Consider the following 27,876-nt stretch of genomic DNA (forward strand, 5'->3'; position numbering starts at 1 on the left):
TACGCATCAGTTTACCAAGATACGTTCTTCTCCAAACCCTCTCAGATGGTGTTTTTTGGCTATATGATTTCCAGTGTCATCTTTGGACTTCTAGCTGATAGATATGGCCGCTGGAAGGTAAGTGACATTATATGGGATATTCTAGTGGGTTTCTGTTTCAGTGCTCAGCAGAGTTGTCGTTTATTCTACTGGCCCTACTCCTGTGGCTTTAGCATCAGCTTGATATGTAGAAATTTAGCAGGATATGTTTCTCCTGATGGTTTCACACATCTTACCAGTTTTTCTTTTGGTCTCTCTCCTTCCAGGTTTTATTTATATCTTTCATCTGGGGAGCATATTTCTCCTTGCTGACATCATTTTCCCCTTCATACATCTGGTTTGTCTTCCTCCGAACCATGGTGGGATGTGGTGTGTCAGGCCATGCGCAAGGGTAATGTTGTATGCCAATAGCTTATCAATGAAAATGTCAGCAATTGTATCTCTACGCACAACGTAGTCACGCAGTTAGCTTCAGGGTGCTTCTAGAGCCTTATGTTATGTTCCGCACACATACAATCTGTGTACAGTGGATGCATGCAGATCTGTATGCATGTATAGTTATTCAGACATCATGTTCAGTGCATGTACAATAGTACATTTCTTATCTGTACACTGCATTTGAGGGAGACTGTACCTACATTCACATTTAAGATTAATGCATATACAGTCATTCACAACAACATGTAGATGTGTACAGACACATGTAAGCACATAATGACTGACATGATGCACAGTGATGCAGAGCAGCTGCACACCATATCAGGGCTGATGCGGATTTGAAATGCAGTCCTCTTATTGTAGAGAATGGATAGTTGTGCAAGCAACACTACTGATGTTTCTCCCATTTGTGACTTGTGAGTATGGAGTAGCTCTGTAACACTGCACACAGGGGCGTAGCTAGCCTGCCGGCGGCCTGTGTGCGGCCACGGCGGGCGCCCCGATAGCCACCCCCTGCGTCTGACACCAGACGTCAGACACGGGGGGCATGGTCTGGCTCCCGAACGGAGCCTTGAGGCTCCGTTTGGGAGAAGCAGCTTAACTGCTGAAGGGGCTGTGCGGCCCCTTCGGCAGTTAGACGAAGGCTGCTGCTGCGTTCACAGCGTGGCCCAGGAGCGGCTCTTCCCTGGAAGAGCCGCTTCTGGGCTGCGTTGCGAACACACCACCAGTCTTAGCTAATGAAGGGGCTGGGCAGCCCCTTCAGGAGCTAGTTAGGCTGGCGCTGCATTTGCAGCACCAGCCAGGAGCAACTCTTCCCTGCCTTTGCAGGGAAGAGCTGCTCCTGGCTGGCGCTGCAAACGCAGCGCCAGCCTTTGTTTAGCTCTCGAAGGGGCCGCGCGGCCCCTGCTCAGGAGCTAAACTCCCGCCCCCGCGTCTGACGTCAGATGCAGGGGGAGTGTCAGGGCCGCTAATGGCGGCTCCTGATTGGGCATGGCTCGGGTTCTTTGAACCCGTTTGCCCAATTATAGCTACGCCTCTGACTGCGCATCATGTCAGCCAATGTCTGAATAGGGCTTAGATCTGTAGCTGATTCTGGAAGACAGGTTGTGGTAGGGGTGGCCAAGGATGCCCTCCTCTCCATTTAATTCTCAACAGAACCATGTGAAATTATATTCGTCATCCAATAAGCATCATAGTGGGTCTGGTCCAGTGTTCCCTGTAACAGGAATTCCCATATGTTGATTACAACTCCCATAATCCCCAGCCAAAGGCCATTACAGCTGGGGATGCTGGGAGTTGTAGTCAACAACATCTGGGAATCCCTTTACAGGGTACACTGCTCTGGTCCTATTCCGACAGTTTAACCACTACATTGGAGCAATCCATGCGAATGATTGACACACTATGTGAATGAATTACTTCATGAGCTGGAATATTATTCTTTATCTTCCTTAACATTCTCACTTCATCCTTCTTTTTTCCCCTCTCACCAGACTTATAATAAAAACAGAATTTTTGCCTACAAAATACCGGGGCTATATGTTGCCATTATCACAGGTAAGTTAGGAGTCTAGTAGCTGCGAAGCAAACCCTCAGAGAGAATGGAGATAACTGCCAGGTCTAATATGTCTTTATTCACCAGATTACAGTTGCATTGTCTGTTTGGCAGTGGACACATTTGTGGTCATACTTGGTTCCAGAATTGTTATGTTGGGCCAATTTTTGAACATGAGAACCAAATTTAAATCAAATTTAGAAAAGACACACTGGGGCTGACATCCTAATGAAGTGGCACATCTCCATGAGATGTGCCAGTGCCATGCACGAGTTACAGACTAATGAAATGTAGCACCAGCGTTCATGTAAGGAGGGGTTGGCTGGGGATGGATTTCAAGTACCTCCCCTTCCCCTGGAAACTCTCTCTGTCATCTGAATATTCTGGATGGGGTCACATTTTCCCTGGAAGGAACAGGTACGCAGTCTGGGGGTGCCTCTGGACACAAAACTCTCCCTGTTGTCCCAGGCTGAGGCAGTGGCCAGAGATGCCTTCTATCAGCTTTGGCTGATACACCAGCTGCCTCCATTTCTTGAGATAAACAACCTCAGAACAGTGGTACATCTGCTGGTAACCTCTAGACTGGATTACTGCAATGTGCTCTATGGGTGCTGCCTTTGTGTTTATTTTATTTTTTATTTAACATATTTTCATACTGCCCAAAACTTCCATCAGGTGGTTTGTCTGTAGTCTGGAAACTACAGCTGGTTCAGAATGCAGCAGCCAGGTTGGTCTCCTGGTCATCTCAGAAAGACTATGTTACTCCTGCATTGAAAGAGCTACACTAGCTGCCGATAAGTTTCTGGGCAAAATACAAGGTGCCGGTTATAATCTATAAAGCCCTAACTAGCTTGGGCCCTGGGTATTTAAGAGAATGTCTTCTTTGTCACGAACTCTATCTCCCATTGAGATCATCATCAGAAGTTCATCTGCAGTTGCCACCAGCTCATCTGGTGGCTACTTGGGGACGGGCTTTCTCTGCTGCTGCCCCAAAGCTTTGGAACATGCTGCCTGCTGAAATAAGAGCCTCCCCATCTCTGGCTTCTAGAGGGGGGAAAAAAATTAAAGACACATCTGTTCACCCAGGCTTTTAATTAAATGCCATTTTAATAGTTTTAACATTGTTTTAAATATTGTTTAAAGGTTTTTAATTGTCGTAATGTTTTAACTTTTTGCTGTCATTAATTTTAACCAGTGTTTTAATTTCTCTGTTATTTATTTGCTTTAACTAAAGTTTTAACTTTTCTGTTGTCATTTTTTGTTGTAAACCATCCAGAGATGTGAGTTTTGGGCGGTATAAAAATAACTAAATAAATAAGTAAGTAAGTAAGTAAGTCCCTGAGGGTTGCACAGTCACTCATGAGGTCCAGACTAATGCAGCATAGGCACTTGTGGGGGCAGTACCCGGGGATCTGGTGTTATGGAACGGGGGTCTGCTGTTTAAAAAGACAAATAAGCCCAAAATCTCACATGGCATTTCTAAGGCCTTGTGTGCCTAAAGCAGTTCTTCAGATCTGAGTAAGGAAATTGAGATGTGTGGTTTCCAGTTTTGTTGTTGGTTTTTACTATGTGTTATTTATTGAATGCAAGGGACCTTGAGCAAACTGGATGGAGCAGGAGAGGAATGTGGAAGTAAAATAAAATACTTCCAGTATATTCTAGAACTGTACAAGTGTGCACTCCTGCCCATGAAATGTCTTTATCTCCGTGTTGTTACTGCCTGCAGCATTGAATGTGTGTGCCTGACTGCACGGAATAGATTTATTCTTCAGTAATTGGATACATTACCCGCCGGGAAAGACTGACAGCTGACATTCAGCCTCCAAGAGCTGAGCAGATGAACGTATTGCTTATTTTAACAAAATCTATATTGACAACCTGTGAATTGGAAGCCGGCGTGTATAGCTAAATCTCCCTTCTTAATAATAGTTTATGCCGCAACAGCAATCTGGTGAATGGCATGAATGCTGATGTGGTGGTGGACAGCCAGTGCTGCTGAAACAAATAATAAGCAGAGAACCTCATCACCTTCCATTTTAACCTCTGACTTTCCATTTGACAGGTGTTTTGGCTGGCAGGCTCCTTATTAATTATTGGATTGGCATCGGTGGTTAACACGACGATCGGGTGGCGGTGGCTGATAAGAATTGCCTCTATTCCAGGCATTGTTCTCATCTTAGCATTTAAGGTTAGGAAGACTTATGATTAAGAACATAAGAACAGCCCTGCTGGATCAGGTTCAAGGCCCGTCTAGTCCAGCATCCTGTTTCACACATTGGCCCACCAGATGCCACTGGAAGCCTACAGCAGGAGTTGAGGGCATGCCCTCTCTCCTGCCATTTATTGAGTCAATAGTACACATATACAGTACAGTTACTTTAGACTGTGATGTCATTCACACAATCAAAAATTGTCTCCTACCTGGGTTTAGGAGCTGTGTATACTCCCAATTTTCGGTTGTGTGGAAGCAAGGTAGGCAGAAAAGCTACCCAGGTTTTCCGCCTACCTTGCTTCCGTATAATCACTTCTACTCAGGTTTTCCTCCTATCTTGCTTCCACACAACTGAACATTGGGAGTGCACACAGCTCCCAAACCCAGGTAGAACAAAGTTTTTGATTGTGTGAATGACCTCAATGTGTGTGTCTGTGTGTGTAAACTCTGATGCTGCACAAGATGGTGACTGAGGTCAATTGCAGCCAATCGACCAAAATAGTAACAATTTCAGTGGGACAATCACGGTAAGTTTAGCTGGATCAAGGCCATAAGTTTTATTGGTCTGCTCTTAGGATTAAAGTGGACATTATGCTGGAGAGCCATGATTTATGTTCCCCACAGATAGTTTAGATTACTCTCCTAAAAGCAGCTGTGAGCAACCCCATTTGGGGTGGGGTCTGTGGCCCAGATACGTGGGAGGGGTCTAACCCTTTCCCCATTTACTGTGGCTCGAGTCCAAATCACACCTTGTATCCACAGCACAAGGGTGAGAAAGGAGCTCTTTATTATAAGCCACTGTGCATCATATAAGCCACTGTGTGTATTGGCCAGGATAGAGAGGTCAGTTCTATAACCTTAAAGGAAGTTCAGTCTTTATTACAGTAAGACTGTAAGATCCATCACACGGATCTTGAAAGAGCTTGCAAGACTGTAAGACCCACTAGTGATATAGCTAGTGTTAGTCTTTCTAACCCATTTGTATTTACAGTTTATCCCCGAGTCTGCTCGGTATAATGTGTCTTGTGGAAATGACAAAGCTGCTCTTGCCACACTGCAATGGATTGCAAAGATGAACCGTTCTGTTATCCCAGAAGGAAAGCTGGTGGAACCTGTTGATGTAAGATTCAGTTTGTTATCAATGTAGTGATCAATGACTCTGGAATGAAACAACATTCTGGGCCCTAGATACCTTAAGGGCCACCTGCTTCCACACAAGTCTGCCCACTTATTAAGATCATAGGGGAAGGTTCTGTTCTTCAGACCAATGCCAGCTGAGGTTTGACTGCTTGTGTGCAGGACAGGACCTTCTCAGTGGCAGCTCCCAGGCTCTGGAACTCCCCCACCCTGCCACAAGGAGATGTGTGGTACCTTTAAGTGGGTTAAAGGCTTATTTGTTTCTGCCATGTCTTTGGTGCGAAATTACATGTGCTGCCTTTGATGTCTCTAGATATTAGTCCTGTGTGCATTCAGAAAATTTGGATTTGGGTTTGGATTTGGCCCAATCCAAATTTGACAATACTGGATTCAGATTATATGGGCTCTGGCAATGTTGGATATCAGATCAGATTTGGAACTTGAATTGGAATTCCAACTTAAATTAGGATTCCCCCCCATAAATGGGGAAATAAAGAAAACACCAAAAATAACTGGCTCCTAGAGCCTTGATACCTGCCACACATATGGGGAAGGGGGTCAGGGTACCCTGTACTGGATGTAAAGAGAATTGGCCAACCCTTTGGTTTTTGTTGAATTTTAATTTTTTTATTTTTTTTAATGACCAAAAAAGGTGAAATCTGGCTTGTTTAAAGTCAGAACTTTACAAAAACCTCTGAAACTGAAGACCCTCCTTGGACCATCTTTCCATCAGCATGTAGAGAATCCTCTCTTTGCCTTCATCGAAAGGGGTAACATCATGCCCCTCCCCCCTTTATATTTCTGGAATGGATAGGCATCTCCAATCTGGCACACATGAATTCCACTGGTAATTTCCACCCCCCAGAGCTATGGATCATTCCTCTGGTTTTTGGTGAATTTTTGAAAATTTTCTTTTGAAATGGCTAAATATAGTGCAATCTGGCTTGTTTCAAGCCAGAATTTTACAAAAGGTTTTGGATATGAAGCCCCCCCTGGACCATAATTCCACCCCAAGTGGAGGGGAAAGGACATTTCTTTGATTTTATATTGATTTGTTCTTTCTCCATTGTAGGAACAGGCGGACCTTTTAAAAGGAATTAAAAGGATTTAACACTTTTTAATCCCTTAATGGTTAGAATGGAAAGTGAGAAGTTCTTTCTAACCACAAAAACAAAAACACTCAAAGTACTTTAACTTTTACTGACTATGTGCTTCAGCAATGGGGAAGACAAAAATTAATTTAAAATCAAAGGAATGTCCTTTTTCCTCCACATGGGGGTGGAATGATGGTCCTAGGGAGGGCTTCATATCCAGAACCTTTTTAAAGTTCTGGCTTGAAAGAAGCCAGTTTTATCCCTTTTCCCATTTTTAATACCCCCCACCCAAATTTCCCCCAATGTCCTGCCAATGTGGACTTCATGTGTACCAGATTTCATAACTTTATGGCCATCCATTCAGGAGATATAAGGGGGGGGGCAAAGGGGTTATGCTGTTATCCCTTTTCATGAAGACAAAGGGCCATTTTTAAAAAACAAAAAATTCAAAATTCACCAAAATTCAGGGGGATTGGCCAGTTATTTTCAAATTCTCCACAGACATTAAAAACAGGAAAAGGGACAAATTCCCTGACTACCTTCCCTATATTTATGGCAAATTCCAAGGCTATAGGACCAACCAGTGATTTTTAGTTATTTTTCTCCTATTTTCCCATTCACCTCTATGGAGGGAAATCCTATTCTGTTTTGCTAATTCTGAAATATTTCTGAAATGAATTTCAGTCTTTCAGGATTAATTCTGAATTTAGTGATCTGCTTTTTTAAAAAAATCTGATTTGGATTGTAATGATTTTGGGCAATTTTGGATAAAATTCAAATTTTCAAATCCAAATTTGTACAGACCTGCTAGATATACCAGTTTTATGCTGGTGACGTTATGTTGTCTTTTATTCATTTTATGATATTGCATATAATTCTGTCATCTGCTTTGAGGATATCTGTGATAGATAGATAGATAGATAGATAGATAGATAGATAGATGCGATGCAATATAAAGACCCATAGACAGTTGACATGATTGTGATCAAGAGCCAAGTTGACCTTGCCTGCCCCCAAAGGAGACACCCCTAGGCATTATCAAGCTATGTATGTACACACACACACACCCCTTAGGGCACAAACATGACACTTGTTTCAGTTGCAGGAAAGGAAACATGCTGAATCTGCCAATTAAAATAAATGGAAAGTAGGTTCTAACTCAGAGGTGGCCAAGCTGAGACTCTGCAGCTGTTGTTAAACTACAATTCCCATCACCCCCATCATGCCCAGCTGCAATAAATTGTGACTGGATGTGATGGGAGTTGTAGTCCAACAACAGGTTGGCCAGTCCTGCTCTAATTAGATATCGCAGAAAACCAAGAGGTGCTGCCACTGCTTATCTCTCCCCCACTTCTTCACTGTGTTGGCCAGATGAACAACATGTGTTATCAGATGCCATGGTGCTGAGCATGGCCTTTTCCTCTGCTCACAACACTGAATGCATGCTTTGTTCTAGGGTGCAATCTAGGGGTGCAATTTGGGTATTCGGTGATTCGGTTCGGGACCCGAACCAAATCACCCCTGTTCTGTTTTGTGCCCGAATATGGGCCACCTGAATCACCCTTGATTCGGTTCGGATTTGGATTTAATCTGAATCTGAATCCGAATCAATTCGGAGGGGTAAAAAGGGGCCCAGGGGCAAAATTTTGGGGTGGGGTGGTAGTGCCCAATGGATGGAGTCTACCACCCCAATTTCAGGGGGATTGGGCAAAGGGCTGATTTTTGGGAAATTTCTGAAGTTTTCATGTCTTTGGGGCAGATTGGGGCAGATTGGGGCAGAAAGTGGGGCCTGGGGCAGAATAGTGGGGTGGGGTGGTAGTGGCTAATGGGTGGAGGCTACCACCCCAAGGCAATGTGTGCACATGTGCATTATTATGTGCCACTATAGATAATCAAACGTGTGCATGCACCAACACATACACACTCCAGAGACATAAAAGGAAAGAAATGTATATTACAATTCTATTATATTTATAAAATCAGATTTTTACTTTCTTTCACTTCATGTTTATGTATAATAAAAAGAAAGCAGTTTCCTTGGACTATACTGAACATAGGAACATAGGAAGTTGCCATACTGAGTCAGACCATAGGTCCATCTAGCTCAGTATTATCTACACAGACTGGCAGCAGCTTCTCCAAGGCTGCAGGCAGGAATCTCTCTCAGCCCCATCTCGGAGATGCCAGGGAGGGAACTTGGAAGCCTTCCTGCATACAAGCAGGCAGATACTCTTCCCAGAATCTAGTTTTGGGAATCTAGTTTGACACAGCATTTCAAAAGATCCAGCAGCTGTAGCACCTTCCCAATGAGGAAAGGCTAAAGATCCATTTCTATTTTTCAAACTAAAAGACAATGAAGGGAAAGCAGAATAGAGATTTACAAGTGTAGGAGCAATACAGCAAGAATGGGGTGGGGGGAATTATCCACTCTCCCAACAATGAAACTTAAGCTGATTGGAAGTGGCTTCTAGGGCAGAAAGCAGTTCTTGAGCCATTAACTTATTTATTTTATTTTATTTTATTTTATTTTATTGATAACTATACCGCCCTTCCAAAAATGGCTCAGGGCGGTTCACACAGAGAAATAACAAATAAATATGATAAACAAAATGGATCCCTGTCCCCAAAGGGCTCACAGTCTAAAAAGAAACACAAGATAGGCACCAGCAACAGTCACTGGAGGTACTGTGCAGGGGTTGAATAGGGCCAGCTACTCTCCCCCTGCTAAATAAAGAGAATCACCACTTTAAAAGGTGCCTCTTTGCCCAGTTAGCAGGGGTTATAACATATGGCAGGGCTTCTCAGACCTGGGTCCCCAGATGTTGCTGGACTACAAGCCCCATCGCCCCCTGCTGCAAATGTACAAGCTGGACCAGCAAGAGTGGAGTGTCTGTGTGAGCATGTGTGTGTCATTGTCCGGCCAGGTCAGGAGCTTCTTCCTTGCCCCTCGACTCAAATGCCCAACTCCCAGCATCAGCCTCCTGCGCTCTGCAAAAGTCAGGCCTGCTGACCTCCCTCCTGGGCCTCCCTATCCCTGGATGCTGGGTTGCAGAGGAGGTGGGGGTGCAGCCCTTGCGAGCCCTTTCATCGGGGAATTAACAGCCACAAAGTGAAAGAGACTGATCCGTTCCCTTTGCCCAGCTTCTCTCCCTGTCCTCAGAAGCAGACTGGAGGATCCAGATATCTTTTCTGCTTGGGGCAGAAAATGCGCTGTCCACCCAGGAAAAATGCATTTTGCTGTATGCATCACTCCGTCCCCATGTATTGCTCTCCCCTCCCTCCCTCCCTCCCGCCGCCGCCGCCGCCTGTCTGTGGTTCTCTCTCTGAAGCACAGAGTGCCTCCTAAGAATTTGCTGTGATGAGTTGCTTCAAGGACAACACAGGACTGACTTGCACACATGTGAGGCACCTACTGATCAATCAGCTGAGAGCCAGGGGCCTGTTGTGGGAGGGAGGGACTGAGGAGAGAGTGAGCGAGTGCACCCGGAGAAGCCAGCAGCAGGGCATGAGCCATGGCCAACAGGGAAATGAGGAAGCTGAGCGAATGGCGAGGACGGCGGAAAGGCGCAGTGGGGATGGGAGCAGCAGGCGCCCTCCCAATGTTGGCCCCTTCCCTGCCATGCGGTCTTCATTTGCCACATTCTGCCGGCCCTATGTTCACTCAGCATCTGGTATTCATAGGTATGCTGCCTTGGTACATGGGGGTTCCATTTTGCTATCATTGCTAATAACCACTGATAGACCCATCCTCTGGACATTTTCATTGCACTGCCTCTGGGGTTCTCAACCTTGGGTCCCCAGATGTCAGAATACAGCTCTTAAACACTATTTCTTTGCTGCAAAGAGATATATGTATAGGTATTCTTGGTGTGTGTGTGTGTGTGTGTGTGTGTGTGTGTGTGTGTGTGTGGCTACTTTAAATATGGGAAAGTCAAAGTACTCAGGTAAAACCAGCAATTAGTAATTTTACTGAGGAGTAATTTTACTGAGGATGTTGCTTATGAATGGGAAACTTGATGTGTGAGTACTGTAAGATATTCCCCTTAGGGGATGGAGCCACTCTGGGAAGAGCAGAAGGTTCTAAGTTCCCTCTCTGGCTTCTCCAAGATAAGGTCGAGAGAGATTCCTGCCTGCAACCTTGGAGAAATCGCTGCCAGTCTGTGTAGACAATACTGAGCTGGATAAACCAATGGTCTGACTCAGTATATGGCAGCTTCATATGTTCCTACTGTATTTTTTGCAGTAAGTTTTTGTGTCCAGGAGTGATGGGAGTTGTAGTGCAGCAACATCTGAGGACCAAAGGTTGAGAATCCCTGCACTAGATGGTACAGGTTGTTATTCTTAAACTGCTTCCAAGTTTGAGACTATAAAATCAAAGGCAGACATATTGTGCAATGTTCTGTTTGCATATTAATTAAACTGACATGCAATTGTGCAGAACACTCTTGGGCAACAAGCAAACATTGTACAAACACAGTTGCATCATGGACAGCCTTAATGGCCATCTATCATACAATTGTGTTTGTGCCGTTTTTGCTTATGCACATCTGCACACACATTTCATTAAAACACAAATGGAACATTGCACAGAATGTCAGCCAGAGTCTTTAGGTTTTCAGCCATACATGCCTAATTGATTTTTAACTGTGCCTTTAAATTATTTTCAGGAAAAAAGAGGTAGATTAAAAGACCTACTGGATCCTAAATACTTACGAACGTCTTTGCAGATATGGATTATTTGGTAAATATATTTGATTTGCTTCGCTCAGATGACAGTGTATAAGCTTACTGAAATCAATGGAACTTGCCAAGGGAGCAGCTTCAGATGCATCTTAAGGAGCAAAACTATTATTCACAAATTAGTCCATTAGAATGGGAGAAAATTGGTTATGGTAATTGAACTCTCCAGTCTCCCTCTGCCCTCATCAAAGGTCCTAGCAGAATAAAGGCTACTGACATTCTAGTTAAAACCTTTTTTTCACTCTTCTAACTTAAGGGAAAACATGTGTCTAAACGGTGAACACAGCAGATCTGTGCAAATGTGGATTTGAAAATTCAGATTTTATCTAAAATTGCCTAAAATGAGCAAAAGTCAGTAAAATCCGAATCTGATTTCCCTTCTCCCCCCAAAATTGGATCAGTAAATTCAGAATTAATTCCAAAATATTGAAATTCATTTTGGATTAACAAAATCTAAATTAGCAAAATGGAATAGGATTTTTCCCCATAGGGGAAATTGAGTGGGAGGGGGAACTAAAAATCACTGGTTGGTCCTACAACTTTGAAACTTGCCACACATGTGGGGAAGATGGTCAGGGCCTCCTGTAAAGAATTTGAAAATAATTAGTTCATCTCCTGATTTTTGGTAAATTTTTGATTTTTTAAAAAAAGGCTAAAAATGGTGAAATCTGGCTTGTTTTAAGCCAGATACTATACAAACACTTCTGAAACTGAAGACCCTACTTGGACCATTCTTCCACCAGCATGTGGAGGAATCTTCCCTTTGCCTTCATCAAAAGGGGTAACAGGATGCCCCATTTGCCCCTCTTTTATATTTCTGGAATGGATGGACATCTCCATTATGAAATCTGGCACACATGAATTCCACATTGGAAGGACTCTGTTATTTTTTTTCCAAAGCTATGGGTCACTCTGATTTTTGGAGAATATTTTTTTAAAATAATAATTTAAAAAACCACTGCAAGGTATTTTGGAGGTGGGGGAGAAGCAATGCAGCACCCGATGACCTATTGCCTCCTCTGTTCCTTGTTCACACATGTTTTGGGATGTGCCGGGGGGGGGGGGCCCTGAAAGATGGGAATATGTACAGGATGAAAAGTCAAGGATGACCAAAGGGAAAAAGATACAAATTGGTATACACATAAGGACATAAGAATGCCCTGCTGGAACGGGCCCACGGCCTACCATGTCCAGCATCATGTTTCACACAGTGGCCCACCAGATGCCTCTGGGAAGTCCACAGGCAAGAGCTGTGAGGGCGTGCCCTCTCTTCTGCTGTAGCTCCCCTGCAACTGGTACTGAGCGGCATCTTGCCTCTGAGGCTGGAGGTGGCCTAGAGCCCTCAAACTAGTATCCATTCATGGACTATTCCTCCATGAATTTATCTAAGCCCTTCTTAAAGCCATCCAGGTTGGTGGCTAGCACCACATCTTGTGGCAGAGAATTCCATAGGGACCAACCTTTTGTTGGTCCTAAATTTCTTGGCAATCTGTTTCACTATTTCACAGAAATAGTGTGGCTGCAGCGTGGGAAGGGCTCTGGAGGGAGGAGGGCCCTGGGAGCCCCTCAAATACACCAAAGCAGTGCTTCTCAACGTTTTTGGAGTTATGGACCGGTGCATTATTCATGCACAGTTTCCTGGACCGGCAGTTAGTAAGAGGGTCGCCCCCCCCTCGCCCCCAACCCCACCTCCAGGCACCTGAAAAAAACAATTTTGGGCAGCTCCCCGGAGCTCATTTCCAGGCAGCCCTCACTGCTGGATCAAGTTCATTTCAAGGAAGTGAAATGAACATTATCCAGCAGCAAGGGCTGCCTGGAAATGAGCTTCGGAGAGCTCCCAGTGGCTCCCACCGGCCCAAAATTGGTTTTTTGGGGGGCGGGTGATGTTTATTAGTGATGCCTCACGAACTAGTACCCAACGCTTCGTGGACCAGTGATTGAGAAACACTGCTCCAAGGGATACTAGTACCCCCTGTTGGGAACCCCTGTACCAGGGGAAAAGGAAGTGACAATGGTGGCTCAGGCTCACAATGTCAATGAAGTGGCCATCCTACAGGGGTGTCATTACGAGAGCGCCTTCATCTTCATGAACCCCGCTACTGCTTGAGATCATTGGGGAAAATCTGGTTGAGTGACTGTTGCTGGTGTTTAGCATGTTTCTTTTTCGATTGTGAGCCTTTTGGGGACAGGGATCCATCTTATTTATTTATTATTTCTCTGTGTAAACCGCCCTGAGCCATTTTGGGAAGGGCGGTATAGAAATCGAATGAATGAATGAATGAATGAATGAGGTTACCATTTGGTGGCATCCCAAAACCAGATCTTTTCTAGAGTTGCCCCAGGGCTCGGAAACATGCTCCCAAGTGAAATAAGAACCTCCCCATCTCTGGCTGTTTTTAAGCAATGTTTGAAAATGCACCTATTTTACCAGGCTCTTCTTTTATAATGTTTCAAAGTTGTATTGATGGTTATTTTAATTTTTTAAATATGATTTAAGGTTTTAATTGTTGGATTTTAATTGTAAACCACCCAGAGATTTTATATGGGGCAGTATAAAAATATGTTGAATGAATAATACATTAGGGGAGTGGCCCATGGGGCATGAGCCCCCAGTGAATTGCTCATGGCCCTGAATCTCATCAGTCACCTCCCTCCTCCACGACCTCATCCAGGAAGGAAGTGCAGCAGTAGAGGCACCTGCAGAGAGTACGGGAGAGACTTAGCCTCACCTAACTCTCTGCTGTTTCCACCTTCATAGGCGCTATATTATATTATAATATGATTTAATTTAATTAATTAATGTATCTATCATATTGATATACTGCCTGAAATGTGCATCTTTAGGCAATTTATAAACCTTTATTACAGACTTTTAAAAAATTAATTAATTATTCTTTGGAAGCTATGATTGAGGTTAATTATCAAAAATGGGGCTGTGGGCCTGGGGCCTGGTTCTTTTAAGTACCTAGCAATGCCTCTGCTGTCCTGGCAGCCGGAGCTGCTGCATCAGAGGCTGCAGAGGGATTGGCTGACTTACCAATCCAAGATGTACCCCCAGATGCCATTGCTGCTGCTTCAGCTCCTCCTCCTCCTCCTCCTCCTCTAGACTCAGCTGCTGTGCAGCTGAGAGGGGTGAGAGCTCAGCCCATTCACAGCCCACGTCCCGCTTCCTCCCTTCTCCTTCCCTCCCTGTCTAACTGTTGCCCAGGAGGAGCAGGAGGTGGAGGTGAGCTCCCCAGCTGCCTCCCTCCCTTCCACAGAAAAATGAGAAAGTCATGAAGGGACCGGGAAGGAGTGGGCGGCAATGGTGAGCAACTTCTGATTCTCCACCATCAAGTTATCTGTTCAGGTCTGCACGTCTGTGACTGATACACCATCAGCTGTGGCAGCAGCCGTGGGGGAAAGGGGATTCAGCCTTGGATCAGGAAACAATGGAGGGGGGAGCCCCCATTGTAACATTATAACACGGGGGCCCCATTCTAACATGGTTTCCTATGGAAAATAGGTTTCAAGTTAAGCTAATTCGACTTAAGATGATTGTAAGACTGAGAACTGCTCATAGTTGTAAAGCTTCAGATGCTGTTAACGGGCTGGAACGTTGTTATGATGTTGTTCGTTGGTTTGCTTTAAAGCTGAAATTTGGGGACTTTAATGAGTGTCTAGGCTTGCACACCAAAACCATCAAGATTCGTTCATTTCCAAAACGTGCTCCCCCCCCTCTCTCTCCCCCCCCCTTCACAGGCTTGGGATATCTTTTGCTTATTATGGCATCATCCTGGCCAGTGCAGAATTACTGGAGAAGGATCTGGTCTGTGCAACAGGAGGAGGAGAGGAAGATTTTGGCGATAATTCGCAGGAGTTCCGGAGCCCTTGTCTCTGTCACTTGTTTGCCCCATCGGATTACCAAGTCATGATCATCAGCACAATGGGAGAGATTGCATGTAATTTTTCTTTCTATATTGATTTAATATGGGATGTGGATGCATCTCTGAAGGGCAGAGAGGGACTGGACTCGTGTACTCATGCATGCAGGGGATCAAGAGTTTGTGGCTTTCAGCTGCAACATTGCCCATGATGTGGAAAGCATGAGTGAAGGAAATGGCTGAAAGCGACACCTGACACAGTCACAATTGCTGCCAAGGGTGTCAGGAGGTGGCCCATGGGGAAAGAGGAGGCTCACATTGTCATTGCGGTGGTCATCCTACATGGGTGTCATTAGCAGGGGTGGTCCAAGGGGCACGGGCCCCCAGTGAATTGCTCAAAGCCCCGAATGTCATCAGCCACCTCCAAATCTCACCAGCCATGACCTCTTCCAGGAAGGAAGTGCAGCAATGGAGGCACAGAGCAGGGGAGAGAGCTCCTCGCCTCACCTGGGTCTCTGCTCCTTCCACATTCATAGGTGCTGTATTATTGTATTAAAGACTTAAAAAAACATACATAATTATTCGGTGGGGCATGATTGATTTTGTTTGTTTGTTTATCAAATTTATACACCGCCCCAAACTTTCGTCTCTGGGCGGAAGTTTTTGTTTAATTAACAAAAGGGGGGTCTGTGGGCTCAGACCCTGGGACTTTTAAGTACCTAGCAACACCCCTGGATTTTGTCATAATTTTCTTTCACGATCTGTATGCTAGAAAACGTACCTGTGGTGCTTTACCACTCTTCCTTCCTTTCAACCACATCAGTACCAGTTGGCATATATGTCTGAACAGCATCCCCCCTGCCCCCACCACACTTAGTCTTCCAAGTATTGATAAAGAAATAGCAAAACCAGTAGCTGTTGACAGCCCTTCTCCTAAGGCACTGGGCATATGCTGCAGCTATATCATCTCATGTCTAACGTTGCACCCTAACGTTCCTCCCTCCTCCATTGTTTTCCAGTAAACCCTTTAAACATCCTAGGCATCAATTTCTTGGGGAGGCGACTGAGCTTGACAATAACCATGGGATGCACCGCACTGTTCTTCCTTCTGCTCAATATATGCACTTCAAGGTAATTCTCTCTCAGGTGGGAGCTTATTCAGATGAAAATAGTCATGTGTGTATGACATGTGAGTAGGGCTCACAATCTAAAAAGAAACATCAGATAGACACCAGCAACAGTCACTGGAGGTACTGTGCTGGGGGTGGATAGGGCCAGTTACTCTCCCCCTGCTCAATAAAGAGAATCACCACATTAAAAGGTGCCTCTTTGCCAAGTTAGCAGGGGAAGTCATGGCCAGCCAGGTGTTACAATGCAAATTTCTCACTGGGTGGGGAGAGCTGATCTTGTGGTACTGAATATGAATTGCCACCTTTGCTAAGCAAGGACTGCCTTGGTTTGCATTTGGAGGGTGACTGCCTGAGAGTGCTATGAGATATGGGGTCACAGCTTAGTGGAACAGCATGCAGAAGGTCCAGGTTTCAATCCCTGGCATCTCCAGGTAGGGCTGGGAAAGACTCCGGGCTGTAACTTGGAAGAGCTCCTGCCAGTCAATACTGAGCTAGATGGACTAATGGTCTGATGCAGTAGGGCAGCTTCTATGGGTCCCCTGCTAACTGGGCAAAGAGGCACCTCTTACCGTGGTGATTCTCTTTATTTAGCAGGGGGAGAGTAACTGGTCCTATCCACCCCCAGCACAGTACCTCCAGTGACTGTTGCTGGTGTCTATCTTGTGTTTCTTTTTAGAATGTGAACTCTTTGGGGACAGGGAGCCATCTTATTTATTTATTATTTCTCTGTGTAAACCGCCCTGAGCCATTTTTGGAAGGGCGGTATAGAAATAATAATAATAATAATAATAATAATAATAATAATAATAATAATAATAATAATAATAAAGTTCCTATGGATTTCTTACCCAGAAATCTGTAACAGGTATAGCTGCTCTCAGAGATAGAGGGCTAGGCTAGATGAAGCTGTGGGCTGCCCCAGCAGGACAACTCGTGCGTAGAAAGAAAATTAGGTAGACAAACAATATACATTTCGAAACCAGTTTAGTCCAGTGTGCAACCCTGAAAACAAAGGGAGCTTTTGCCACCTGCAGATGCTTGAGGATGCCAGTCTAAACAAACTCTACCTTCCAAAGCAGACTCCTTAATCCTGTTTGAAAATTTGACTGGTTACATAACCTAGCAATCAATTTCCTTGCTATGAAAAAATGAATAATTTGAATAAATTTTTTTTTAAAGCCTGTGTGTATATGCAAGTGCCACTGCTGAAATCTGCAGATTGTGTGTCATTTTGATGTATTGTGTATACAAATATACAGAAGCAGCTCATAATTATGTCTGGATGGGCTCTAAATTATAAATAGATAAATCGCCTATACCATGAAAATCGGTATGTTTATGGTTGTGATACACATTAATTCCATGAAGTATTTTTTCAGCATTTTAAAAACTGATTTATTAACATACTGACATTTCAACATGCTTCTTAACATATTCCCATCCCACATATTTCTTTCCCCACTCCCCCCTCTGTCTTTAAAGAAGAGGTCACGCTCAGCTGCCCAACGCAGTGGTGGGCCAGTGCCACCCAGGATAGACTAAGGAGGATTTGGAGGTCCCCAGTTGGTGTGGAGGCCCTGGACTTTGACCCTGAAGTCCAGGGGTAAGAGCACCTCTGTGTGGTTGCCATCAAGTACCTTAATCAGGAGCAGGATGCTACTTGGATTTTCATGCTCTTCCCTATTCCCTTTTCTACCTAGAACTGGCCTCATTGGTTTTCTCTTCATGCTGCGTGCCTTGGTCTCTGCAAATTTCAATACCATCTACATTTACACAGCAGAGGTAAGAACTTTTAGAACACATCAGTTGCAGAGAAGAGGAGCACATTATCTGCAGTGTCTTATCTTTTCCTAATAAATGAAAAATCAGCTGGGGTTCAGCTGAGTAGATACCACGAACAGCTAAATGGTATTAGCAACTTTGCTACACCAACTCCTGGACTTCGGTGGGATTGAGAGGTTGAGCTGGACCAGATGGTGATGCTTCCTCTTCCAATAAGAGAAGACCATTGCAGTTAAATGAACAGTCCCACATAGGAGTTGTGGAAGATAGTGCTTTGTTCACCAGCAGCATAACTGCACATATTTTACCAACGAGCATGAAGTATTGGCCTTCTCTTGCAGACTTTAAAAAACCTGAATGATTGACTAGTTCATAAAATCTGAAGTAGAGCAGAGAAACATCTTATCAAAGAATCCTGCTCAGTGTTGCCATGTTCTTCACACGGTGGCATAAAAATTCTACATTGGATAGCTATTCATAAATTAAATCGTCTATTTTCAGGGATTGACTGCTTGTCTTCATGAATAACCTGAAGTCCAGAAGCAAATAGTTGCAGCTGATGTTGAATTTCATTGAAATTAAATTTGAAATCAGAATTTAAATATTGAAATTGAATATTTTTCTATTTGTACTTTTAGTTCAGTGTTCAAAAAACCAAGAGATTTCAAGGAATAAAATACTGAAAATTCAGTATTTTTGGTACTTCAAAGCTAGTATTTTGCTAAATCAGAGCTTAGAGGATTTCATTAATAATTTATTCACAGTTAGCTGGACTAAAGTTAATGGGCACAGTTCAGAAAAGGTTAAACATCTGTAAAGTTTAGCAAAATTAACTCTCAATTAGAATCAATGGGACTAGGTTGAAGATTGTGCCCAATCTTTTAACCATGAACCAAATTTTCAGCAGTCGGAATGATTCTAAGCTAGTCATGATTCAATCCATTGGCTGCCATGAGGAAAATTATTCAAAGTAGTTCCACTGAAGTAGGAAATAGGATGAGTTAGGCACTGCCTACTTTGTCCTTCTAATTTCAAGCGGACTACTTTGGGTCATTTTCCTCATGCCAGCCACTGAAATTAATGGGACTTAAGTTATTACAAACTTGCCCCATTTATTTCAACGAACCTTAGTCATAACTCAGTCTGGGTCCTGCCAAGTAATCCTTTGCTAACTGCCAACAGAATGTTTTGGGCCTGGTATGCTATTTGTTGTCAGACATCACTCAGAAGATGGGGAAGCCTAAGCCCTGGGTAAAAGTAATGTGCCATCAAGTCAATTTCGACTCCTGGTGGCCACAGGGCCCTGTGGTTGTCTTTGGTAGAATACAGGAGGGGTTTACCATTGCCTCCTCCCGCGCAGTATGAGATGATGCCTTTCAGCGTCTTCCTATATCGCTGCTGCCCGATATAGTACCAATGGGGATTTGAACTGGCAACCTTCTGCTTGTTAGTCAAGCATTTCCCCGCTGCGCCACATAAGGTGACACCCCCACAATATGTCGCTCCTGACTGGCTCCAATGATAGACGCACCCTCCCGCAGTCACTCATCACCCAGCCGGCCGGCTAGCTCCAACGGTGCGTGCACATGACCCAGGCCAACAGCTGCCCTCCCCACTTGGCAGCCTAGGCAGCTGTTTAGTACTCCTAGCAGGCAGGCTGGCCCTAGCCCCTTGTCTGTCTGGCCCTGAGCTTTGGTCTGCCTCTGAATGGGAGCTCTAAATGCCCAGCTCTTCTTCTTTGCTTTGGCCTATCCTCTTCTATAAGACAGACCCTACGGATACTGAATGATATATTATTGCTTTATAGGTTTACCCAACTACCATGAGAGCTGTGGGTCTGGGGACCAGTGGCTCACTGTGTCGGATTGGTGCTATGGTGGCACCTTTTATAGCACAGGTAAGGGTGTTTGTTTTAAGAATGCCAGTTAGAACAGACCACAGGCAAGTATCTTCAAATACATTGTACTGATTGTGCAATATTTTCTGTCCAGGATTTCTGTAAAATCAAGGTTACTATTTCCCTCCCCCCACCACAAAGTATGGGGAAAGGATAAAGCTTAAGATAAGGCTATGGCAAACTGTCCTGTCTTCTTATAGAAGCCCCAAGCCAGAGCAGTAATAATATAAGCACAGTGGGAACGTATCTGGAATGATAGCCCACATTCTCCGACAAAGCACATGGCGGAGTAACACAGGCATGTTCTTGCACGTGTCCAGCACACCACTCATGGAACAGGGCTATCCTGCTCTGATTTAAAATTGTGCAATCATAGTTGTGTGATGTGATGCCATTGGAAGTAATGGACAGCGCATTGCGCAGCTGCAATTGTGCAATCTTAAATCAGAGTGCAACACTGTGGGTGGTGTTTTTTTAGACATGCACACAGGGATACGGAAGGTGCTGAACCGCCCACACTACCCTGTGGAGAATGTGGACCTTAGAATCCAATTTTGGCTGCAGAGGATAAGGTGGACAAAGTTTAGAGAAGTGTGATATGGATAATAAAGACTGAAGAAAGACAGGCCTGCAGAACATATATGTAAATCAAAAAGAAAATTGTGAGGAAAATTGTAGAAACAGTGCATCAGTTTCTAAGCTTAATAGAAAGTTGGTAACAACTTTTGAAAGCAAGTTCTTCAATAAGTACGATGAAGAACAACATGGTTGCCAGGGGAGTAGCTATGGGAGAGGGGGCCTGTGTTTGCCCCTCTCCCCGGTGGCCCCCTTGGAGTGAGGGAGATAAAGAAGCAAATAGTGAGGGGTGGAGCTGGAGGGCCCTCAGGAGCTGGGGGTCCCTGGTTCTTTGAACCCATCTGCTCAGTTATAGCTATGCCCCTGATGGTTGCTCACAGAGAATAAGGCAAGAGCAGATCTGGAAGAAATATTGCAGTCTTAGGCATGTACATCAAACTTCTAGGGAACTAGCTAGCTACCTTACTTTCCCCCAGTTCAGAACAAGAACTAACAGATGATCCAGCCAAAATTAATCACTTTTAGGTCAAATGAACATGAACAGAACATGAACAGAAATGCATGTTAACTCTTGCACTGAAATAAATAAAAATGATTATCTTTTTGCTGGATTATGCTCAATGGATTTGAATTCACATCTCAAGAAAAGTTGGCTACTGTAAGAAGCTGAGAAACAGCAACGAACAAACAAAAACCAGGCAACATCCAATGCAAAAGCAATGAGAAATACCAAGTCTTAAGATGCTGGAAATTGTGTGCAAGCGTCTTTACTAATGTAACAATAATGTGCCCAACACATTTCAGCTTTCTTTCTTTCTTTCTTTCTTTCTTTCTTTCTTTATTAAGTAATTACATTTATAAACTACCCCATCCAAAGGCTCTGGGTGGTGTACAACAACTTTAAAAAGAGCTTTAAGCTTTCTGAAGAGGCATTTCTAAAATATACAAATACAAATCCACTTAGTAAAATCTCAAAGGACAACCCCAACTAGGGGCTACTGTACCACTGTGTATACAGTTGATACCCTTGCAAAATGAACAGCTTTGGAGATCAATCAAGTAACAAACAATATTAAAACCATTCACTACTTGTATAAATGTCACTATAAAGGTTGTTTTTTAAAATATAATTTCATGTCCATGCAAAAAATTATATGTAGGCAAAACCTCCAGACCGGACCAACTGCATAATTAAACATAAGAAAACAGGCGCTCCAATGATGAGCCATTTTGTGGAAAATAATCATCCAGCAGCTTATATAGTATTTTGAGCAGTAGAGAAGATTAATCAAAACAATGACAAAATCCTATTAAGAAAAGATATGTGGTAGATCTTGGAGCTAAAGACCCTGATCCCACAGGGATTGAATGAAGAGCTGGAATTTCTTCCTTTATTTTAAATATCATCATTTTAGTGATTCATCCGCCTAAAGCTAAGGAAATTATCTCTGAACCCTTAGCAGAGCAAAAAACAATAGCTGTGCTGTTACCAGAACTGCCTCGAGGTGCTGGCTAGACACCTCAACTACACTTTTGGCTTGAATTGGGGAACATAGGAAGCTGCCATATAGGGATGTGCATAAAACCGGTTCTCCCGGTTCGGTTCGGATCCGAACCGGGTCCGAACCGGACCAGGGTGGTTCGGTTTTGGTTTTGCCGAACCACCCCCTGGTTCGGTTCGGATCCGAACCGGTTCGGATCTGAACCGAACCGGTTCGGATCTCAAAATATAGCTGGTTTGAAAGGGGACCTTGTGTTCTACCTGCCACCCAAATTTCAAGTCGATTGGACCTTCCTCTGATTTTTTACAATTTTAAAAAAAATTTTCAATTTTTGCCCATAACTCCCTATGTGGAGCACTTAGGGGCAAAAAGCTGGGGTGGGTGGTAGCCACCAATGGGTGTCCTCCACCCCAACAATCCCAAGGCAATTGGTTGCTCCTAGTATTATTGGTGAATTTTTGAAAAAAAAATCCCATTGACTAGAATGGGGGTTTGGGGCTGCCCCAGACCCGGCTCTGTGGGGCAGCATCACGACCAAAGTGGGTCCGGGGCCATGGCAAAAATGGCCTCAGTCCTTCCCAGCAATCCCCGGAGAGATAGGAGTGATGGGTTTTTTTATTAAGATTTTCTAAGGCATTAAATAATATCTAATTGGAAAGAATAGAATGTGTGTCACTGGGTGAAAGGTGATAAAAAGCCACATAGAGAGACAGTTATTCATTTAATGCCTTAGGAAATCCTAATAAAAAAACCATCACTCCTATCTCTCCGGGGATTGCCAGGAGGGACTGAGGCCATTTTTGCCATGGCCCCAGACCCACTTTGGGGGTGCTGCCACCCCACAGAGGCGGGTCCGGGGCTGCCCCCAAAAAAACCCCAATCTAGCCAATGGGATTTTTTCTCTTCTTTTCAAGAGATCCACCAACAATGCTAGGGGCACCCATCAATTGCCACCCCAGCCTTTTTGCCCCTCTCTCTGGGCGCCCTAACACTTAACACCTAGTACCTACCACCTACCCAAGCAAGATGACACTCAGAGAGACAACACACCAACTCTCTGATCTAACAAAAAGGCCACTGCTGCTGCTGCCTGCCAGCAGTGGAGCAGCACACTAAGCACACACACAGAGAAGAAGCAGGAGGCAGAGTGTGGATTCTATGATAGCATATTAGAGTGGATTGATGGTGTCTCATTGAAAATCTCATTTGCTATCATAGAATCCACACTCAATACTAGGGATGTGCAAAAAATTTCGGGCACAGAACGATCTGTGCCCAAAATGAACAATTTCGGGTGATTCGGGGCCGAACCGAATCACCCCCAATGTCCCCCGATATTTTTCGGGCACGAGCCGAATCACCCGAATTTCGGGCACGAAAAATTCGGGTGATTCAGTTCACGGTTGATTTTTGGTGAATTTTTAAAGTTTTAGTGACTTTGGGGCAGTTCGGGGGCATAGCATGGGATCTGGGCAAAAGGAGTGGGGTGGGGTGGTAGTGCCTAATGGGTGCAGGCTACCACCCCAATTTCAGGGGGATTGGGCCAAGGGCTGATTTTTGGTAAATTTCTGAAAATTTCATGTCTTTGGGGCAGATTGGGGCAGAAAGTGGGGCCTGGGGCAGAATAGTGGGGTGGGGTGGTAGTTCCTAATGGGTGGAGGCTACCACCCCAATTTCAGGGGGTTTGGACAAAGGGCTGATTTTTTGAGAATTTTTGAAGTTTTAGTGACTTTGGGGCAGTTTGGGGGCAGAAAGTGGATCTGCCCCAAAATAGTGGGGTGGGGTGGTAGTGCCTCATGGGTGGAGGCTACCACCCCCATTTCAGGGGGATTGGGCAGAGGGCTGATTTTTTGAGAATTTTTGAAGTTTGGGTGTCTTTGGGGCAGATTGGGGGCAGAAAGTGGATCTGCCCCAAAGGAGTGGGCTGGGCTGGTAGATAGTGCCTAATGGGTGGAGGCTACCACCCATCCCCAATTTAAGAGTGATTGGGCAGAGGGGTGAATTATGGTGAATTTATTTGTATGAGGTTTGTCTTCATAAGGTGAAGTGTGCTAAATTGATTACTTCCTCATATTATTCATAGTAAAGGAAAGTGTGAAAAAGTGAAAGTGGGGTCATGAGAGTTGTTTAATTGAAAAATAGCTCATTTGCTATGATAGAATGAGAGTTCACACCTCAGAAGTTTAATCCGAATCCGAACCAAATCAAGGGTGATTCGGGTGACCCAGATTCGGGCACAAAACAGAACAGGGGTGATTCGGTTCGGGTCCGAGCCGAATCACCCGAAATCCCGAATTGCACACCCCTACTCAATACCTCAGAAACAAGAGAACCCTGTACCCATGGGGGTGCCCCTACCAGAGATCTCTGTACCCCATGGGTTAGAAACCCATGGGCGTGGTTGGCACCCTATGTGCACTACACCACCACTTGCTCTGGGCCACCCCAGCACCCCCATGTGCACTTATAGGGCTGCTGAAAGCTCCATTATAACTTATTATGAGGAAAAACCTTAAAGACGCATAAACTTCAAAAATCACTTAAAAATCACCTCTTTGCCCAATTCCTTTCAAATAATTCTGATAGATTCCTTGCCCACCCTAGGAACTACCACCCACCACACTGCACTCTACGACACCCCTTTCCCCCCGACGTGAAGCTATACATTTGCTGCAATCCTAATTATTCTCTATGAGGAATTCAAAAATACTTAACAATTCACCAATAATCAGAGGAGTGTCCAATTGCCTTGAGATTTTTTGGGTGGTAGGCACCCATGCCTGTCTACCACCCACCTTGCTTTTGTGCTCCTAAGTCCTCCACAACAGGGTATATGGACTGGTTGGGGTCCCATTATACTCAATGAGAAAAATAATTAAAAATATTTCAAATATTCATAAAAAATCATAGGGGTGTATGATTGCTTCAGGGTTTGCATGGTTGTTGGCACCCATGAGTGCTCCACAATAAGAAATAATGGCCTGGTTCGGGTCCCATTATATCCTATGAGAAAAAAATAAATATATTTTTCAAAAATTCATAAAAAATCATACGAATGTCCGATTGCTTTGGGGTTTGGGTGACAGGTACCCCTGGGTGCCAGCTACCATCTGACCAATTTTCAGCTTTCCAAACAGATCCAAACCGGTCCGAACCGGTTCGAAACGAACCACCGCAGTTCGGTTCGGATTCGAACCGAACCGGGGGTGGTTCGGTTCGATCCGAACCTCCGAACCGGTACGCACATCCCTACTGCCATATACTGAGTCAGACCATTGGTCTATCTAGCTCAGTATTGTCTTCACAGACTGGCAGCGGCTTCTCCAAGGTTGCAGGCAGGAATCTCTCTCAGCCCAGGGAGGGAACTTGAAACCTTCTGCTCTTCCCAGAATGGCTCCATTCCCTGAGGGGAATATCTTACAGTGCTCACACATCAGGTCTCCCATTCAAATGCAACCAGGGCAGACCCTGCTTAGCTAAGGGGACAAGTGAGCAGTTAAGTTCCAGTACCAATTTGAGCAAGTTTTGGCATTTTGGAAAAACAATCAGACAAGAATACAGTTCAAAGGCTTTATTAAGGGTGAGTTGGGGTAGAGAAGGCAGAAGTTTGGTTAGGCAATGCAATCAATCTTGTCTTACATTCTAACAGAGTCTTACTGGAAAGAGTTTTGCTAAATTCCTAATTAAGAGTAAATCAGGTTGGCTAAGGTCCTTAGACCAGAGCCTGGCTTAAGGCTTGCCATGAAAAATTCTTGGGAAGTGCGGAGGGAGGCAGAGAAGGGAGAGAAGCGGTGAGGAGACTTAGGGCAAGAGATTAGTTTACTTCTCCTTCCCAGGTAAGTTGATGTTTTCATTGCAAGTTGGCAGGAAGACTTCCTCTTGGGGTACAGGCAAGAAACTGAAAAAGAGGAGCGAAGGGCTACAATTCGTGTGTATGAGATTCCATAGGATAGTGATTCAAACAGATTTGGAGGCCATGTGCTTTGGCTAGAGGTAGGTATAACTTGAAACATGCCCCGAGGCAGTTTCCAAGCCATTCTGCTTATCCAGAGGGTGGCAGGTTTCATGAAAGACTAATAAAACTATTGAACTTAATCACTCTGAGGGTAGCTTGCCCAACAAAGGCAGGAGGAAGCTATGTAAATGTGATGTATGTGGTGAATAGGGCTGTGCTTGGCCAACTATCTTAAGACCAGGTGAGGAAAGATTACACATCTATAGTTTTTATGAGTCTCTCCACTGAGTCCTTGCCAGATAATTTGTTAATTCAGAATGAATTTGGGAAACATGCCACTTTATCTGCATTACTCCCAAGAGTGCTTCACTGTTATCTCTTTTAGATGGGGAGATTCCTCCCGTCAGTGAGTTGCCTTTGAAGTAGGGTCTGAATAGCCTGGCATACCTCATTAGAGAGGTGCAGGCGTGTCCTGGTTTCAGTCTGTTTTGATAGCTTAGACTTGAAGGCATGCTGCTTTGAGCCAAAAGTCAAGTTCCTTTGACTAGGCCAAGTAAAGTGGGTACTAGGATCATTATCCAGTGCGATTGAGACATTTGGGTGGAGGGGTACTCTCTGGCTGGCTGGCAACAGTGCTTTTAAATGGAATTATCATTTTCAACAGAGCCATTAGCTACAACTGTGTTTTTTGTCAGAAGGCTATATATTCATTCCCTTTCACATAAGTTTGGTGCAGAGACTGGAGCAGTCCTTTTTGAATAGAGATCTCTTACAAGATTTCTGGCTGTAAGTACATTATTATTGTATTTTTATGCAAAGTTTTGTTAAATGTTTTAACTAAGTGGATTTATATTTGTATACAGGAGAACCCCATTATTCGTGGGAGTTCCATCTGGGGTGGAGGGAGATAGCTAATCTGCAGATACTGGAGTATTGGGCTATGGGAATGTGAATGGTGGTTTAGGTTCCAAACTGCCCCAAATCGGCCAAAAATCACAGTTCCCTCTCTGTCCCCCCCATTCATCTCAATCACCTCCAAATGACCCCCAAAGTGCCCCTACCATGCCCATGAGTGGAAACAGCACCTAACATCAGCCAAAAATTGTGGTTTTGCCGCATCATTTTGGGAAACGAGCCACAAAATGGCTCAGGTGCTCAAAATGGTGGCCAGAAATGACCTTGGAGGTCATGTCCAACCATCCCCGATCCAGAGACATGCAGGTTTAGCCCCCCTCCTTCCCCCCCATGTAGGTGGAGATTGGGTGTTAATTACACAACTGAGGATGCGCGAAACTGCAAGTGGGCCCACGATTAATGAGGTCCTACTGTATTTTAGAAATGTCCCTGAAGAAAGCTTAAAACTGAAATACGTTGGGCACATTGTTACATCAATAAAGAAGCTTGCACACAATGTCCAGCACCTGGTATTTCTCATTGCTTTTACTGTAAGAAGCTGGCCAGAAAGATGGTGAACTTTCCTTTCCCCACTTCTCCTTCGTGTTTATAGTCTGTCATTGATTTGGTGTAGAGGCAAGTCAATTCTACAACAGCACAATGACCAAACTCTAGAGGCATGATTAAATTATTTGCAGTCAGCAGTTGAAGTATGTCTGTGGCCAATGTGATTAACTTTGAGGAAACTAGAATGGGTTTCCATGACTGAGGTTTTCACTTGTCAAAACTGCTTTGTAATACTGCACCAATACATTGTTTATTTTAGGTACTCATGAATGCTTCTTTCCTGGGAGCACTTTGCCTTTTTGCTTCAGTTTGTGTCGGGTGTGCCATTTCTGCTTTTACTCTCCCCATAGAGACTAAAGGAAGAGCACTTCAGGTTGGTAAAGTATTACTACATCAGAAACAAGTACATCAAGTACACCTTCCTCTGCCCTTTATCCCATTTTACAGCTATTAAATAGGAAAGTGCAAAACACGTACTGGAGCTCGTAACATTCT

At 44.3% G+C, this 27,876-nt stretch overlaps 1 protein-coding gene across 1 annotated transcript; it reads left to right on the forward strand.

The window, feature by feature from the left end:
* SVOPL (SVOP like) lies at nucleotides 1-27,835 on the forward strand. The gene is made up of 11 exons (XM_053256250.1): nucleotides 1-117; nucleotides 306-430; nucleotides 1,971-2,034; nucleotides 4,095-4,220; nucleotides 5,236-5,364; nucleotides 11,143-11,216; nucleotides 14,957-15,156; nucleotides 16,098-16,209; nucleotides 17,909-17,990; nucleotides 19,798-19,887; nucleotides 27,641-27,835. Exons 1-11 carry the CDS (start codon nucleotides 46-48, stop codon nucleotides 27,833-27,835), a joined length of 1,269 nt encoding a protein of 422 aa, XP_053112225.1. The 5' UTR covers nucleotides 1-45.
* The last annotated feature ends 41 nt before the right edge of the window (nucleotides 27,836-27,876 follow it).

The sequence above is a fragment of the Hemicordylus capensis genome, chromosome 5 (assembly GCF_027244095.1).
Source record: "Hemicordylus capensis ecotype Gifberg chromosome 5, rHemCap1.1.pri, whole genome shotgun sequence".
NCBI lineage: Eukaryota > Metazoa > Chordata > Lepidosauria > Squamata > Cordylidae > Hemicordylus > Hemicordylus capensis.